We start from the raw sequence: 18825 nt of genomic DNA on the forward strand, positions 1-18825 counted from the left end.
TTTAGAATCTCTATTAATTTGTTCTCTCTATTTTTTACATAAATATAAAAGATCAGATTCTTTGTACTCAATTATAATTTCAGATTTATTGAAAGGAACGGCCTGAACCAATCTGTCTGTATATATCTTTTACTAAAATATCTAGAAAATTATTTGTCAATGTCCTTAAAAGGAAATGTATACTAAAAAAAAACAAATAATACTTTATTTGGCGTAATCTTGATTTTCTCATTACTGTGTTTATTTTGTGAGTTGCCTTTTACTATATTATCATTTATTTGTCTGGTAGTTATCTCAAAATTACTCTATGAAATAATGTATTATTTATCAGGATATATTTGTAAAGATATTGTAAAAAAATAGATGATAAATAATAAATTATTTCATAGAATAATTTTGAGATAACTATCAAATATAAAGGTATATTATACCGACGGATTGGATTCAGGCCTTTTTCTTTCAATAAATCTGAAAATAAAAAACTGTATATAGAATTAGTTCTTTTTTAATTATGTAGAGAAGGAGAGGACAAATATTAGAAAACTTATCTAATACGATATCGAAGAGATCTTTTAATAATTTCACGGTAATTCTATGAATCAGTAACGTGCTCGGTGATTTTAAAATGTGTGCGTGTACCAAAAAGATATCAGGTCAGCAATCACGTCAAACGGTTACATTAAGTCGGAAAGATTCATAATTCACTTCCTACTGTTTTGTAAAAATAATAACAGGCTTTTTCTTTTAATCTGAAAAAAAAAGGCAGTACAAAGAATCAGTTCTTTTACAATTATATAATATAAAGAATAGAGAAAACAAATTAATAGAAATTCTAAACATATCTGATACGATTGGAATCAATATTACATCAGTTAATTTTAGAATCTCTATTAATTTGTTCTCTCTATTTTTTACATAATTATAAGAGAACTGATTCTTTGTACTGAATTATAATTTCAGATTTATTGAAAGGAAAAGCCTGTACCAATCTGTCAGTATTTATATACTATTTACTAAAATATCCAAAAAAATATTTGTTATCCTTAAAAGGCAATATGTACTAAAACCAAATAATTTTATATTTGGCGTAATCTTGATTTTCTCATCACTGTGTTTAGTTTGTGAGTTGCCTTTTACTTTAATATTATTTATTTGTCTGGTAGTTATCTCAAAATTATTCTATGAAATAATGTATTATTTAGCAGGATATACTTGTAGAAACCCGATAAATAATAAATTATTTCATAGGATAATACTGAGATGACTGTCAAATATAAAGATATACTGACAGATTGGATTCAGGCCTTTTATTTCAATAAATCTGAGAATAAAATAGAACACAAAGAATCAGTTCTTTTATAATTATATAAAAAATAGGGAATACAAATTAATAGAAATTCTAAACATATCTGATACGATTGGAATCAATATCAAATAATTTTAGAATCTCTATTAATTTGTTCTCTCTATTTTTTTATATTGTGACGTGACACTTTGTGTCCGTCACTCGTGAGTGCATTGGCACGAAGATCCTGTGTCCTCTAAGCTCGAAGGGCGAGGGCACAAGCGAGCGTGCCAAATTTGTAATTTTTTTTGTAAAATATTTAGTTATTTTCAGATTTTGCAATAACGATTTTTAGTCACATTTAAGCGTGAGCGGTGGTTATCTTAGATTCGTGTAATGTTGCCGCCTCACTCACGGAAGGAAGAAAGAAGACGTTGTGGAGGAAGCAAGAAACCACCGAAGAAGATCCCGATTGTGTCCTCCAGGAGCGCGGTACACGCAGGTCGTATTGTTTTGTAACCTTTGATAATTATGATATTATTTGGTGATTGTCGCATCTTTATTGCAGACGCCTCGGAGAGAGACGTACTAAGGGACCGTCTCAGCACGGCCCGAACAGTGGCAGCCGCCTCCACTTCTGAGGAGAGCGATAGAAGACCACTGATCAAGACGGAAAGCCTCGGCCAGTTAATTTGGAAAAGCGCGCCAGAGATTCAAAGGATACGCGACCCGCAGGGGTGCGTTCCAAAATTCACTCCGAGTAACAGAGTTTAACCCGGAATAGAGGGGGAAAGAGTAAGTCAGAGTACGTTACTCGAGTTGAACAATTTGGAACGCGAACGAGTAAGGGAGTGAGAGAGAGACAGAGAATTGGAAATCAGACAGAGAGTTGGTAAAAAAAGCCTTTAAATTGGAATATTTAGGATTTGTACATCAAAACAAGAAATGGAACAATCAGTTCTGACAAGTATTATCGCCTGTAATGAAACATTAGTGAAAACTGTTCTAAATTTAGATATGAACAGTAGTGAAAGTGAAAATGAGCTGGATGAGTTATTGTACATAATGGAATCTTCTCAATTAAGAGGAAAACGAAAGAAAGTTGTTCGCATAGAGTGGTTATGTAGATAATGTCGTACCCAGATTTACAACACGTCAATTTAAGGAACACTTCCGCATGACTTGTACCTGTTTTCAAATATTAGAAAATAAATTAGGCTTAATGTTATCAAAATATAAAAGAGGAAGATCCGTTATATCACCAAGAATACAATTACTTGCTACTTTATGGTTGTTGGCAACTCCAGATTCTTATAGGTGAGTGTAAAATCCTTTTACAATATACTTGTAAATAATAATTTTTATAAATATTTAATGATAAAACACATCTAATAACAGATCGGTGGGACTTAAATTTGGTTTGGCAAAATCTTCATTAAATCATTGTGTGCGACGCGTTGTGCATGTCCTCTGTCAAATTTCGAGTGATGTTATTAAATGGCCATCTATAGATAACATGGACGCTGTCACAGAAAAATTCAAACGAATAGCTTGTCTCAAACATGTTCTTGGTGCTATCGACGGAACATACATTGAAATTCCAGCACCATCGGTAAATGTTTTTACAGCTTTCGTCTTTTAAATCAAATATATTTTTTGAATAATGAGAATATGTTTTCAATTATAGATAGATACCCAATGTTATCTAACAAGAAAATGCAAGTATGCCATTACTCTACAAGTAATATGTAATGCAGATTTATTTTTCACTGATTGTTTCGTTGGATATCCCGGATCTGTGGGTGATATCAGAGTTTTTCGTAATTCAGATTTTTGGCATAATGTCCATAGAAATTATCGCTTATTTTTTCCGAATGAAAAGTTTATTATAGGAGACAAAGCGTATCCCTTACGAAATTGGTGTTTAACAGCCTATAGAGATAATGGTCATTTGACACAGGTACATTGCAGTGTTAATATTAACATATTTTAATTTTTATACATTTTAATTTTTAAAGGTTATTTTTATCAAATTTTGCAATTAACTTCATTGTTGATTAAAATACAGAAATGATTAATAAGGAAATTCTATAAAAAATTTTGTATGAAAAGTATATAGTTAAAAATTTTGATGTTTATCACTCCGCAAATTAATCAACGATTTAAATAACCAGAGTTTAATGAAAAAGTGATGTTAAACAATTCAATATTATCATAGTATTGTAGCATGTTATATCTTTGTATAAATTATTACTTTTTTGTGTTACAGGTCGAAAACAATTTTAACCATATATTGTCACAAACTAGACAATCAATAGAACGTGCCATTTCATTATTAAAAGGCCGCTATCGCCGCTTAAAGTATTTAGATATGTCTAGAATAGATTTAGTACCCGCGACAATCTTGGATTGTTGCGTTCTTCACAACATATGTTTAATGAATACTGATGACATTAAAAATTATATTTTAGAAGGTAGAGAAAACGATCAAAATGAAGAAAACATTGAAAATAGAGAGAATGTTGTAGAGAATGAGGAGCATGAAGATCATGATAATGAGGGTGTAGCAAAGAGCAATTATTTTGCAGCACTTTTTTATAGAGAAATATAACAATCGATTATATATGACATAATATGAATTATTAACTAGAGTAGCCTTTAATATCAAAAGTACCGAGCGGTTATTGATTGTTTATATTTTTTAAATTGATATTATGTTTCTTGTATCTTAAAAGATAGGATTCTGAAATTCTTTGTCTTTTTAGTAATCATAGACTCTTAGTAACTGATGGAGTATTACCTAGATAGACACACACACACACACACACACACGCGCGCGCGCGCGCAAAAATGGTGAGCACAAAAAATCTTAAGAGCTTATTTGTCGTGTACTATTAAATTAAAACGCATTTTTGCGATATTTGGAAAAGGGGATCAGCCACGATTTTAAGTTTACCATTTCTTTGACTTTCAAATGGCTACAAATTAAACTGTGAAGTCCGTTTTTCGCTACCTTTTTCATTATACCTTTTGACCCTTAAAGACCACTGTGTATGCGGGTCAAATCACTAATTACGCTAAGCGAAAACTATGAAGCGACAATGACGTTCTTGGACGATATTAGAAATGATATTAAAACCGAGGCTTCAACAGCATCAAAAGCATCAGGGTTTTTGAAAATACTTGAGAGCTTTGAGTTTTATTTCTTTTTAACCATTATGATCAACATATTTCAAAGAGTTGAGATATTAAACAAGGAGCTACAAAAAGTGGAACTTCAAATTAACGAATCTCACGAGAAAGTTATGGCAGTTTAAGAATCACTTGTACAACTACGAGAATCTGGTTTCGATTCCAACTGGCGTACAGCTAATCTGAAGGCAAACGAATTAGAGTTAGATGAACCGAATATTCCTCGTATTCGGAAGGCTCCGAAACGATTAGATTCGATTCCAGCTAATCATAATTTTTCTACACCAGAAAATTATTATCGAAAATTATATTTTGAAATCGTGGATCAAGTTATATCATCAATGAATGATCGTTTCACTACAGACACCATGCATTTTTTAAATCAAGTTGAAGATTTTATCGTTGGAAAAAAGGGTGCCGAAGTTGAAACAATTACTTCCTTTTATAACTGCAGCCCTAGCGACAAAGATACAGAAAGTATAGATTTTAATGCGCAGCAACTTCTACTACATCGAGCAATGTTTCTCGATATAACAAATCAGAAAGATGTAAAGATCAACTCTCTCAGAGACGTGGTCTCTTTCTTGAAAGACAATAGTTCGATTGCCAGTTTGATTCCTCAGTTTACAAGATTGGTGAAAATACTCTTAACAATCCCAGTATCATCGTGCACTGCAGAACGATCGTTTTCTGCTCTACGCCGATTGAAAACTTATTTAAGGTCTACGATGCTACAAATCAGACTTAATTCTGTTGCAATCCTGCATATTCACTCCAAAGATGCAGCTGCGCTTGATATTGAAAAGTTAATGAACGAGTTTATAAGTCGAAACAGCAGCAGACGCAATACGTTCGCCACGGTTAATGCTAATATTTAAATAAAGTATAGTATACAAATTTACAAAGTTTGGTGTTTTTTCCTCGGAAAAAATTAATTTCATCTTTAATGTTGCTAGGACATAATGATATATCATTGGACAATGACGGCAGCTATCGATTAATGGTAATCATAACAATCGTTGATCTGTTTACAATCTGTTTAAGCCAGGAACTGTTTATTCGACAAAATATTACTACCCAAAGCACTAAGAATTGATATACATAATGTCTTTTAAATTTAAAACAGTATGCCCTACTTTTGAGATCACTCAACAGTAATAAGTAAAAACATCAAAGATAAAAAACAGTATATCCTTAATACCTATCCAAGTAATTAATTTTTTGGCGTATAACGGTCAATTTAATTAAAAATTTAGAAAATATTAATTATTTTCATGAAATGCGAGATTTGCGTTTTCTACGCTTTAAAAAGAGCCTCTGTTAAAACTATTTTTTAATAAACTACTTTTTTGCCTATACTAAACCTTTTAAAACTAAATTACTGAATTAAAAATCATGCAAGACGAAAACATTGGAAATCAAAAATGGGAAATGTGATCTTCAGCCCTGAGCAGGAGTCGAACCCACGACCTTTGAATAGCCGGTTCACTGCTATAGCCTTAATATTGAGCAAATCAATACTTAAATTAGAGGTAATAAATTCGAATTTCTGTACTAAAGATGAAAACGAACCAATAATACGAGAAAAGTAACAAATTGATTAATGTCTGTATAAATTTGTTCGATTATATAAGGTTAGGTTGGGTCAGGTTAGGTTAGGTTTTTTCAGGGCTTTGTGAACGCATCGGCGCTGTGGACAGGTCCGGCGCCTGCTACAGGTGCGGGGCCTCCGGGCACCTCGCGGGCTCGTGTGTGGAGCCCCTGCGGTGCCCGGCCTGCGCCGAGTCGGGCCAGTCCGCGGCGCACAGGATTGGGTCGCTCCCCTCCTGCAAGGCGGCAGGAAAGGGAGCGGCGAGAAAGAAGAAGGGTGGTGGGGGCGTGGGTTCGGCCGCGGTGCGGCCCCCCTCCGCCCTTACCACGTCGAAGGCGAGCGCGTGTGGCGCGGCCGAGGGGATGGACGTAGAGTCCGTCCCGTCGGCTGCGCCGCAAGTTAGGGCGCCCTCCGTGGCCTCCGACAGGACGGAGGCCATGGAGGTCGCCCACGAGGAAGAGCCCGCGGAGGAGGCGCTCCTCATAGCCCTTTAATGGCAGGAGAAGTCCCTCTTCTTCAGGCCAATTTGGCCCACTCTTCGGCGGGCCTGGCGATGTTTCGCCAGTGCCTGGCGGAGAGTGGGGCGGGGCTGGGGATCGTCGCCGACCCATACTACATCCCGGAAGACCACCTGCATTGGGCGGCCGACCGAGGTGGGTTGGCGGCGATCATCTGGAGTCGCGGCGGCGGGTCCCCGCCCATGTCTCTTTTGGAGGCGGGGCGGGGATTCGTCGCGGTTGAGTGGAGTGACGTCCATGTAATGGCGTGCTACCTCGTGCTCGGCCTGCGTTTGGCCGAGTACGAGGTGGCACTGGGGCGCATGGGGGACTGCCTGCGCAGATTCCCCCGGCGCCCCTGGATAGTCGGGGGGGACTTCAACGCGCACTCGTGCGCGTGGGGTTCCCCCCGAACAAATGAGGTGGGTGAGGAGGTGGAGGAGTGGGTGAATAGCCTGGACCTCTGCCTCCTCAACCAGGGACGTCACCCCACTTTCAGGGGTGGCAGGGGGGAAGTCCATCGTCGACTTGACGTGGGCCTCCCCTGCCATCCGGAATAGAGTCAGGGGATGGAGGGTACGACCTGGCGCCCTGGGGGAACAGACGGATCACTGCCTGATCCAGATGGCCGTCGGGGTCCGTCCGTCACCTGTGCCCCCTCTTCCCCCCACGTGGAGGCGGGAGGAGGAGGGGGGAGGACGGGCGCCCTCGCTGGAAGGTCCGCGCTCTGGACGGCGACAAGCTGGCTGCCGCGCTCGAGGCCCTTGTCTGGGTCGACGGTTCGGCCCCGGCGGGCTCCAGCGGGGGTGGAAGAGGGCGCGGAGTGGCTGGGACGGGCAATGCGCCAGGCGTGCGATATCGCGATGCCTCGCAGTCGCCCGTCCATTCGCCGCTCCGCGTACTGGTGGACCGAGGAGCTCGCCGAGCTCCGAAGGTCCACCATCTCCGCTCGGCGTGCCCTTCTCCGCGGGTTGCGGAGGAGGGACGCCGAGGGAGAGCTGGAGGTTCTGAGGGATGCCCTGCGCTCAGCCAGGGCGGCCCTCAGAATCTCCATAAGGAAGGCGAAGGCCCAGGCATGGTCGGAGATGGTGGCAGCCTTGGAGGAGGACCCGTGGGGAGGGGGCCTACAAGCTGGTGCGGCGCAGGCTCCAGCCGTGGACCCCCCTCCCCCTGACGGAGATGCTGGACGTCGGCCTCCTCGCCCGGGTGGTGGAGACTCTGTTCCCGACAGTGGTCGGGGACGTCCCACCGTACTCCGGTCCGCCGGAGGACTGGCCGGGTGCGGTGGCCGACGTCACGGAGGGAGAGCTGGCGCTGGTGGCGCGAAGACTTCGGGGCCGCCCGAAGGCGCCGGGACCCGACGGGGTCCCTGGCCGTGCCTGGGCCGTTGCGATGGGGGCGCTGGGGCGGAGGCTGAAAGATTTCTTCAGCCTCTGCCTCAGACAGGGCCGATTCCCCGCTGAGTGGAAGACGGCGCACATAGTCCTCCTGCGGAAGGAGGGCCGTCCCGTGGAGAGCCCGTCGGCCTATCGGCCGATATGCTTGCTCAACGACGTGGCCAAGCTGTTCGAGAGGGTGATAGCGGGCCGCGTCGTTGAGCACCTGGCGCGGACTGGCCCGGACTTGTCGCCGGGCCAGTACGGCTTCCGCGAGGGGCGTTCGACCGACGACGCGCTGCGTCAGGTCCGCTGCCTCGTGGAGGCCGTGGTAGTCGAGGGGGGTGTGGCGTTGGCGGTGTCCTTGGACATCGTCAACGCCTTCAACACCCTCCCGTGGGATGTGGTGGTGCGGGCGCTCCACGTTGGCTGCCGCCTGGTGTGTTACGCTGACGACACGCTGGTGGTGGCCGGCGGGGACAGCTGGGAGTCGGCCCGAAAAAGGGCCGATCTCGCGGTGGCCGGAGTAGTCCGGGCTATAGGAGGGTTAGGGCTGGAGGAGGCGCCCCAGAAAACAGAGGCCATGTTCTTTCATGACGGGTGTCTGGGGGCGCCGCCTCCGGCCAGGATCACAGTGGGCGGTACGGCCGTCGAGGTCGGGACCGAGATGAAGTATCTCGGTCTAGTCCTCGACGGCCGGTGGGGCTTTGCCGAGCACTTCGCTCGGCTCAGCCACCGCCTGGGGAGACAGACGGAAGCGCTGGTTGGGATTATGCCCAACCTGAACGGTCCGAACGGCTCGTTGCGGAGGCTCTATGCGTACACCGTCCTGGCGGGGCTCCTATACGGGGCCCCCCTGTGGGCGGACATAGCGGTGCGCAGCCGCCGCATCCTGGGATTGATGCACAGGGTGCAGCGGCGGCTGTGTATCCGCGTCGTCCGCGGGTACAGGACGGTGTCGTTCGCAGCCGCCACGCTTCTGGCAGGGCTTCCGCCGGCGGAGCTCCTCGCCATGGGAAGGACCAGGATGCACAGGGAGGTGACGGCGGACAGGCACGAGGGCCTGCCGCCGATCCCCCCGCACCTGGCCGGAGCGAGGAGGGCCGCCATAAGGGACGGGGTCTTCCAGGAGTGGACGGAGAGTCTGCTCCGGGATCCCGTCTTGGCGAGCAAAAGGGTCGTTCAGTCGGTCGGCCCGCTCGCACAAGAGTGCGCTGACCGACGGCACGGCCGTCTGTCTTTTAGACTGACGCAGGTGCTCACCGGACACGGGTGTTTCGGTGAGTTCCTGTGTCGAATAGGGAAGGCTCCGGACCCCCGGTGCCACCATTGCGGGTCGGCCGAGGACACCGCGCAGCACACCCTGGAAGAGTGTCCAGCGTGGGAGGTGCAGCGCGGTGTCATGAAAGACGTCGTCGGGGAGGACCTGGCGCTCCCTAGCGTGGTTCGAGCCATGCTGGGGAGCGCCGGGAATTGGGAAGCGGTCTCCTCCTTCTGCGGGCAGGTGATGCTCGCGAAGGAGGAGACCGAGCGTGCCCGGGAGGGGATCGTCCCCCGTCCGCCGGAGGACGGGGACGATCCCGCTGTGGGCGCCGGGCCGGGCGGTGGCCGGAGCAGGCGCCCACGCAGAGGCGGAGGAGGAAGGACCCGGGGTCGCGCCGCCGGCAGAGGCCGTGGCCGGCGCCCTCTGAGAGGCGTTAGAGGGAGGACCAGGGGTCGCGCTGCCGGCAGAGGCCGGTGACGCTAAGCCGGAGAACGCGGGTGCTCCCGCTTCGCGGGAGCACGGGTGTCCCCCTGTAGGCGGCACGATCCTCTGGTCGGGAGGTAGGGGGAGTTGGGAGTGGGGCAGGAACCCCGCTCCCGGTCAGTACTCCCCCACGTGGTCGCCGGTCAAGGGGCGGTGTCCCCCCTCGACCGGAGGTGAAATCTCCGGAGCCTCCCTAAGGGGGGACTCCGGATTTCGTAGAGCGACGGCGCAAGTCGTTGGGCCAGGGGGCGTCCTGGAAGAGTGCCGAAAGGCGTGCCCAGGGCGTCCCCAATATGGCACGAGGATGGACACCGGCGGGAGTTTTAGTGGGTAGTACCGGCTTAGCCGGTGAGTCCCACATAACCCGGTTGGGATTCCTGTCCCGGCCAGGTATGAGTAAATGCATTTCTCCCGCCTTACCAAAAAAAAAAAAGGGCTTTGTGAACGAATACATAGATTCCACGGGGGGAGTGGTATTGGGGGTATCCATTGACATTTCCAATGCCTTTAACTCCCTCCCGTGGGACACTATAGGTCAGGCTTTGTCTGACCTCAGAGTGCCCGTGTACTTACGCCGGATTATCCGTTCTTATTTATCGGAACGGTATATTTCCTATTTGGATGGCGAGGGATCCACTCGAATTAGGAAGATAGAACGAGAAGTACCCCAAGGATCTATACTTGGTCCTTTATTGTGGACCATTGGGTACAACCAAGTTCAGAGAAAGGTCGATCTGCCAACTGACAGTCAGATAATTTCGTATGCGGATGACACATTTATAGTGGCAGGTGGAGAAAATTGGCAGGCTGCTCTTCTCAGCGTCAACGAGGCTATACGTAGCGTGATCCTACACATTAAGGAGTTGGGCCTAGAGATCTCTGCACAAAAGTCTTAGGCTATCCACTTCCGGGGAAGCAGACGAGGGAAACCTCCCCAAAATATGATGATCTCCATTGACGGGGTAGAGATCCCTATCGCGGATCACCTCAAATACCTGGGAGTGATCGTTGATAGTCGGTGGTCTTTTGTTAAACACTTTCAAATGATCGGAGAAAGACTCACTAAGACGGTGAATAAATTGAGTCGCATACTACCAAATATTGGTGGACCGAGCTCCTTAGTAAGAAGATTACACTCTACGGTCGTCGATTCGATCGCGCTATATGCGGCACCAACATGGATCAACCAAGTGGAGCGTAATAAGACCATTCTACGGATTCTAGATAGAGTACAGAGACGCATCGCATGCCGAGTTATCAGAGGCTACAGAACTGTCAGCCTGTATACAGCTACGTTACTGGCCGGCAGTACTCCCTTCATCATTAGAGCCGCAATGTACACGGAAGTGTATGAAGATGTGAAAGATCTGCGTGCAGGTGGAATGAAGGAGATTCCTCCAAATATTATGAACAAGGTACGACTCAAGGCCAAAAGAAACATGCTTCGGGCATGGAAAGACTGGACAAATCGACCAGGACACGCTGGAGGCCAAGTTGGTCAGGCAATAAGACCGGTATTAGGACAATGGATGAATGAGAAGATTGGCCTATCATATCATGCCACACAACTTCTCACAGGTCATGGCTGCTTTGGCCAATACTTGTACAGAATCAGGAAGGAAACATCTAGCGCTTGCTGGTTCTGTCCAGATCGACTAGACAGCGCGGATCACACTCTTTGTGAATGCCCTGCGTGGGATCGAGAAAGAGCAGAACTTAAGGCCATAGTCGGAAACGATCTGTCCATACCGACCTTGATAATGGCCCTCCTCGAAAAGGAGAAAAGATCGGCTTTTCTCTGCTTTGGTGACAAAGTCATGTCTGTAAAGGAAGAGAAAGAGAGAGAGAGCGCAATCAAATGATAGCCTCATCACGACGACGTCAACATTCAACCGACGAAAGTAACGCGGAAGAAATCTCCGGAATCAATGGCAGCAGGAGACGAAGAAAAAGAAAAAGAGTGAGAAGAGACTAGACTGGAACAAATGACTAGATCTGGACTAGAATTAATTAATTGATTTGGACTAGAGTTGGACTTACCATTTTACGGACTAGACGTACTCCTCCCCAGGAGGGGGGCCACCCCTTCTCTCGGACAAACAATCCTTGGATTGGGAGTCCGGGATTGGGAACATCCTGGGGGAAAACAGATTTTTTAACTCCTAGGATCCTTCTTGGATCCTAGGGAAGACCCAGACATGGACGGATGAAGGACGGGGGTGGGGTGTCGCTTCCGTGGCTTGGCTCCCTTTGGGGGCCGCGGGAGCGGCACCCCCACCCCTGGACCTCTCACCTCGTGAGGGCGAGAAGCGGGTGACTTCTCGTCCCTTCATACACGAGTTGAGGGGTGGGTGGCGGGAGGAACTGGTGTCCCCTCCCGCCACAAAGTTAGGTAGAAATCCTCTTCGGAGGGTTAGGCGTCGGGCAGGGGGGAGAGTACCGTGTCTTGTCCCCCCCCCTGTCCCGAGTAGCGCCCGTGGTAGGACACCCGTTAGGTTTTAGTGGGTAGGCCACCGGCCCTTCGGGCCGGTGGAGAGTCCCACATAACCCCTCGCCTCTCCCCGGGGGCGCGAGGGTATGCGTAATGCATTTTCTCACGAAAAAAAGAGTACGGAGTTCTCCGTTAAATAGGAAGACTCTGTACGCGGGGTCCGGCACCCCAAGGTGATGGGAGAACGCGCTGGCGCGGTCCCTTCACTGGGGGACTTGTCCGCTGGTAGGACTTGTCCCCAATGTGCCGGTAGGAGAAAGCGACTCCGACTTCAAACGCCCGGTGGCCAGGCTCTGATAGGGGGATAATGATTCCCTGCCCTGGAGGGGTGGAGGTCAATCGCTGACCTCCGTCCCCCCGCGCTGTGGAGCCCTCGTCCGCCCCGTTGGGGGCGGGGTGGTCTCGGCGGCGCGAGAGGGCGGCAACAAGCGACGAGGGTGCTCCCTCAGGCGGGGACTTCCGCGGCTGGGTGCTCCTGGCCGCGGACGGTCCCCATGCCACGGGATGGAGAGAAGAGGTCGTGGTTGGCCCCCCCTCATTGCACGATGGTCGGGGGATGGCCTCGGTCATCCCACCGACGCCTGGGGTGCGGGGGGTCGTCAGCTGCAACTGTCGGCGGACCCGTGCCTCAGGCTAGACGGGCTTCATGCCTGGGCCCCGCGTGCGTCGGCTGCCGGCCTGGCCGGAGCTGGGATCGCGGGGCGGTGGACAGGACGGACTGACGGGACTGATCTACGGACAGGACAGCATGACTTACGCATGGACGGACTTGTGACCGGAGGAGGAAGAAGAAGAGGAAGGACGCCAGAGTCCCCCGAGTTTCCGGGTCCACTCTGGAATCCCTCCAGGTAGGCTAAGGGAATATATGAGGGAAGGGAAAGACCCCGAAGTCCCCCGCGCTGCGGGTCCACTTCGGTGCCCCTCCTAACTAAGGAAGATCACGGTCATCTGGATATAAGCAATGCAGAGGAGGAGAGGAGAGTCGCGAGGATTATTTCCATCACCTCGCCACAATGCCTGAATACAGGCTGGTTTCTGACGAATATCGGTCAAGGATGGAAACACGAAGGAAAACGTAACCCGGCGCTGGTGGACCGCTTGTAAAATAGTCCACCAAATTTTCAATATGACTAGAATGTCTACAAAGAACGTTACAAATGCTCTGTCTCGGATGCAGAGCGCCGGCACTGTAGGGGGTATCGTCCCAGCCCCCCCTGGGTCGTCATCCAGCGATGGGCTGCTTAGCACCTGCTCCGCAGGGGTGCTAAGTAAATTTAATGCGCCTACGAAGCCTCAGAACCCGGGGAACGGGTTCGAGAAGAGTTTTGAGCCAGTGCTCCGTCTGAGGGGCGGTGCCTTGGATAAAGATGAAGAGTTGGAGGCCCCTAAGGCCCAAAGCTTAGAGGTAGGTTCACCGGCGAGTGGAAAATCCACACGAAAGAAGGTGGACACACAGAAGCGGGCGGACTCTATGTCCCAGGTGGAGGAAGACATTCATAGCCTCACGGATTACTCTCCGAGTGAGGATAATGGCAGTTTTTTCAGAAAATCAGGCCTTAAGAGTAAATCTAAGGTTTCCTCTAGGAGGAAAACCATGGATTCGCAAAAGAGAATTCTTATATCCTCAGACGATGGGGAGGACAATCTCTGTGAACCACCTGGAAAATTCTCACTAGTACAGCAATCCAAGGCTGCCAAGAAGAAAGGGAATAAGAAAGACGGTTCACAGCGTGTGGGTTCCAGCGCGGGATCCTCTCAGGACGGTTCGAGAACATTGTCAGCGGAGGACTACATCTCTAGACGTCAGGCTATGCTCCTGGCAAATCAAGAGGAGGAGAAAAGGTTACAGCTAAAAAGAGAAGGAGTAATTAGGGACATGACTAACTTCGGTCTCCTAAAAGAGGTCCCCGCAGGTAGCAAGAAGAAGAAAAACCTTGAAAAATATCAAGAAGAGTCATCTACTCGTCCAAGTGCTGAGATTAGAGAGACTGCTTTGGAAAGACTCATGGAGGTTATTAGGATTGCCCGGTCCTCCGGTAATCTCAAAGGCACGTACGTTGGAACGCTGCAGATCATCGCGCAGTCCACCATGGTGGACCTGCAGACCTTACATGAAAGAGCGGAAAAACCGAGAGATGATGCAAACTCGGATGAAATTTCGTTTTTGAAAAGAGAGATCGACGAGTTAAAATCGAGGTTGATATTGGAACTCGAATTAGAGAGGGCTAAGACCAAACGAGCAGAGGAAAAATCTACGACTCTGGAAAAGGAACTTCTCCATCTAAGAAGAGAGCTTGAGAAAGTTAAGTCATCGATGGCTGCGGGCAAATCGGCCCAAGTTCCGAGCACGTGCCAGAATCCGAAGGATCTTGATGAATCTCTTAGACGGAAAAAGTCTTTACGCTCAGGTGTCAAACCGGTGCCTACAACGTCTTATCACGACACCAGTGACAGAATGGAGCTAGACGAAGAGGTGACGCAGGAGAAAGTTGTTCTTCCCCCTAGGGAAGAGTGGCCTCCCCTGACCAACTTACCTAAAGTTAGACAGAAACTCTCTATTATCAGGGATGTTATTCTGAATGAAGGACAGAGAATTGAAATTCTGGACGGACGAATCTGCTCGGTCGATACGGTCTCTGGATCCAAACCCCAGGAGAATAGAAAAATATTAAAGAAGGGAATAAGAGAGCGGACCCTGATCACGATATCAAGAAGATGATTCGCGAAGTGATAAGGGAAGAGCTGGGCTTACAAAGGGAGTCGCGAGTGCGAATAAGATCTACCTCAGGTAAAGCTCGCGCCTCGAGTCGCTCTGTTATGCCTAGAAACAGAGACAAGTCGGAGAACAGGAATCGAGGGAGCGGAAATATTTCCATACCCTTACATGGTTCCCAGGGAAAAGGCGATACTACTGTGGGTGAAGGTTCGACATACAGGCAGCATTCCCAACAGGTGGATAAAGTCTCCTGGTCAACTGTGATCGGCCGGAAAGCTAAAAGAAAGGAAAAGCATATTAACAGTCAACAAGGCAGGTCCTCTCAACAAAAGAAGAGTCAGACACAGACGGTCTCAGGAATGAAAAAGAAGCCGCCAAAATCAGCCGCGGTTCAAATCACAGTGGCGGAAGGCGCGGAAGGTGTGTCATATGCGGACACTCTGCGTTTGGCAAAATCCAAAATCAGCATCGGAGACTTGGGTATAACTGATATCAAACCCAGAAGAGCCAAGACGGGCGCGCTATTATTGAAGATATCCGGACAAGACAACGAATTGAAAGCGGATGAACTAGCGTGTAAATTGGAAGAAGTATTTCAATCAAACGAGGAGATTAAAATCTCTAGAGTACTTCCAAGTACACGGAGATAAGGACTTGATGACGCAGTCACATCTATGGACATCATTACTGTCGTCGCTTCATTAACGGAATACAACTCGGCTGATGTTAGGATAGGACCTATCAGACAAGCAAGAAACAGAATGGGCTCCACTACTATTAAATGCCCTATGGTAGCAGCGAACAAACTTATTGACTTGAAGAAGATATTGATAGGATGGTCATCCGCCAAAATAGTTCCTCTGCCTATCAGACGGCTTCAATGCCACAAATGCTGGGAATTTGGCCACGTGAGGGCAGAGTAAAAGAGCTCGAAAGATAGGAGCTCTTTATGCTATCGATGTGGGAGAGAGGACCATATGGTCCTTTTCTGCCCTAACGAGGTCAGATGTATAGTCTGTGAGGAGCGCGGAGCGCCCTTCATTCATCGAATGGGGGGCCCCTCATGCGACCCGACGAAAAAGAAACCTCAGCGTGACACGAGGAACAGTGGAACTAGGACTAGATCAACTATAACAGATGTTAAAACAACAGGTGGATCCGATACTTCTGGTGAAACTCCGAAGAGACTGGCCGAGAGTAACAACAACAATAATCGGAATAGCGATAAAGATCATAGGACGGCAGTGACTGAGGGTCACGTGGCAGCCACAGAACTGCAAGCATCTGCTATCAATGACATTGAGATGCGCGAGTCTTCTGGGATAATGAATATTTGCATTTACCAACGGACTGGCCTGTTTCGGAAGAGAACGGCACTACAGATTGGCAAACTTCACGGGAAGGAAACTTAGAACACGAAACGAACAATGTCTAATACAGTGTTACAAGTTAATTTAAATCATGCAAGGACGGCGCAGGACCTGCTAGCTCAAGTCATGATTGCTCAAGATGCAGGACTGGCGATAGTAGCCGAACCATATCGCGTTCCAGATCATCAGTATTGGTTTTCCGACAGGAAAAGGAGTGCCGCGATCATATGGAGAAGGGATAAATACCCGTTGCCCGTCTCCCTCGTTGCCTCTGGAGATGGCTTCGTTACAGTCAGGTGGGGAGACATGTTTGTCACCGCGACCTACTGTTCGCCCAATGTAGGGGAGGATGAGTTTAGGGAGTGGCTGGAGAACTTTGCCCAGCACATCTCGGCTCATCTAGATAAGAAGATCCTATTAGCTGGTGATTTCAATGCGAGATCTTCTCTATGGGGAGACAGGCTGACTAACAGACGTGGCAGGATTCTCGAGGAATGGGCTATATCTTTGGGCCTAGTCTGCATCAACGAAGGTTCCAGCAGTACATTTGTTGCATCAAGAGGGGAATCCATTGTGGACACTTCTTGGACGTCCTCCAGCCTGAAGAGCAGGATCTTAGACTGGGCGGTGTTACGGGACGAAACGATGTCCGATCACCTATATGTATATTCGATTAAGGATTGGCATCTCGGGGGCGCAAAAGAAGAGGAGTCTTATCAAGGAAACGAGATGGGCGGTTCGGAAACTGAACACAGATCTTTTCTGTGCGGCATACGAGGTTCTGACCTGGAATCCCTCTCGACCAACTGCTCCTCCGGATTCGGAAATTACTGACCTGGATGCGGAAGCGGAAATTATTCAGGAGGAGTTAACGGCTGCCTGTGACGTTGCCATGCCGAGGGCTAAATATCGCTCGAGGACGCAGGTTCATTGGTGGTCTACCGAAATCGACGAGATGAGGACTACAGCGATGAGAGCGAGAAGAGCCATCAAAAGGGCGAAGAAAAGAAAGGTCCCTGAAGAGGTCCTCCGTCAGAAGGTCAATGAGTATCGTGGAGTAAAGAAGGAGCTCAGACGCGCGATTCACCGTTCCAAAGAGAGATCTTGGAAGAATCTTTTGGCCTCCCTAAACGAAGACCTGTGGGGGACGGCTATAAGATGGTCTTGGGTAAGCTTCGTTACTGGACCGTTCCGTTCACTGAGTCATTGCAGTCGGACTTTTTAGATAACGCCCTGCGCACCCTGTTTCCCCTCCCTACAGAGGGCCAGCAGAGCTGGGTGGAGGGGGACGTGACTTTGGAAGGTGACGGCGGTCAGTGGCTCCCTGATATGGAGGTGACATTACAGGAGATTAGGTCAGCTATGATTAGAATGCGGGAGAGGAAGGCCGCTCCGGACCCAAGTGGGATCCCCAGTCAGGCATGGGTCCCTGCGCTCGATTACATACATAACAATCTAAAGAACGTCTTCGATCAGTGTCTAAAGAAGGGAATATTCCCTAAAAAATGGAAACAGGCAAAACTATTATTGCTGCGGAAGGACAATAAACCTGCGGACTCTCCATCTGGATACAGGCCGATTTGTCTTATCGATGACGAGGCTAAACTCTTTGAACGAGTCATCGTCGGAAGGATCAACAAATTCTTGGAGATCCCGTGTGGGGGATCCAGGTTGAACACGGCGCAGTTTGGCTTCCGGAAAGGCCGCAGTACGACGGATGCCATCATCCTTGCCAGAAAGACTGTGGAAGGATATATCGAAGCTACGGGTGGAGTCGTTGTCGGAGTCGCGATTGACATTAGCAATGCGTTTAATTCGCTGCCCTGGGATAGTATTGGCAAGGCGTTAATAAACCTAAAGATGCCTATGTGTATTAGGATAATATTGCGAGCCTATTTATCGGAGCGATACCTGTATTATGACGGACAAGGGCGTGAATGCCTTAGGAAGACAGAACGCGGTGTCCCGCAGGGCTCCGTTTTGGGCCCATATTTGTGGACCCTCGGTTACAATGAGGTACTGAGGAATGTGGACCTTCCAGAGGATTGTTCGGTCATCGCGTACGCCGACGACACTCTTATTCTGGCCGGAGGCTTCAACTGGAAAGAGGCGGTTCTTAAGGCGAACATAGCCACCCAGTCGGTGGTCGAGAATATACAAGCGCTGGGCCTCTCGATCTCGGCCTCTAAATCCGAGGTGATTTATTTCAGAGGGAAAAATCGCAGACCTCCAGCGAACACTTGTATCAGGATAGAAGGCACTGACATTCCTGCTAAGGACTGCATAAAGTATCTTGGCGTATTGGTAGACTCCAAGTGGAATTTCGAGAAGCACTTCGCGATGGTGAAAGACAAACTTGTGCGAGTCGTGAACAAGTTGTGTCGGATCCTGCCCAATGTGGGGGGTCCCAACTCGAGAGTCTGAAGGTTACACTCGACGGTGACGGACTCGATTGCGCTGTATGCAGCGCCGGCTTGGACGGACAGGATACGAACAAATAAGAAGATCCTAAGATTATTACAGCAGGCCCAGCGACGTGTAGCGAGCAGGGTGATTAGAG

The 18825-nt window shown here is 48.3% G+C and overlaps 1 protein-coding gene across 1 annotated transcript; it reads left to right on the forward strand.

The window, feature by feature from the left end:
* The first annotated feature begins 10629 nt into the window (after positions 1-10629).
* Positions 10630-11550, forward strand: LOC108779184 (uncharacterized). Its single transcript, XM_018546549.1, has one exon. The coding sequence runs from the start codon at positions 10630-10632 to the stop codon at positions 11548-11550; it is 921 nt and encodes a 306-aa protein (XP_018402051.1).
* Positions 11551-18825: the final 7275 nt, after the last annotated feature.

This window comes from Cyphomyrmex costatus, unplaced genomic scaffold (assembly GCF_001594065.2).
Source record: "Cyphomyrmex costatus isolate MS0001 unplaced genomic scaffold, Ccosl1.0 scaffold563, whole genome shotgun sequence".
NCBI classification, from domain to species: Eukaryota; Metazoa; Arthropoda; class Insecta; order Hymenoptera; family Formicidae; genus Cyphomyrmex; species Cyphomyrmex costatus.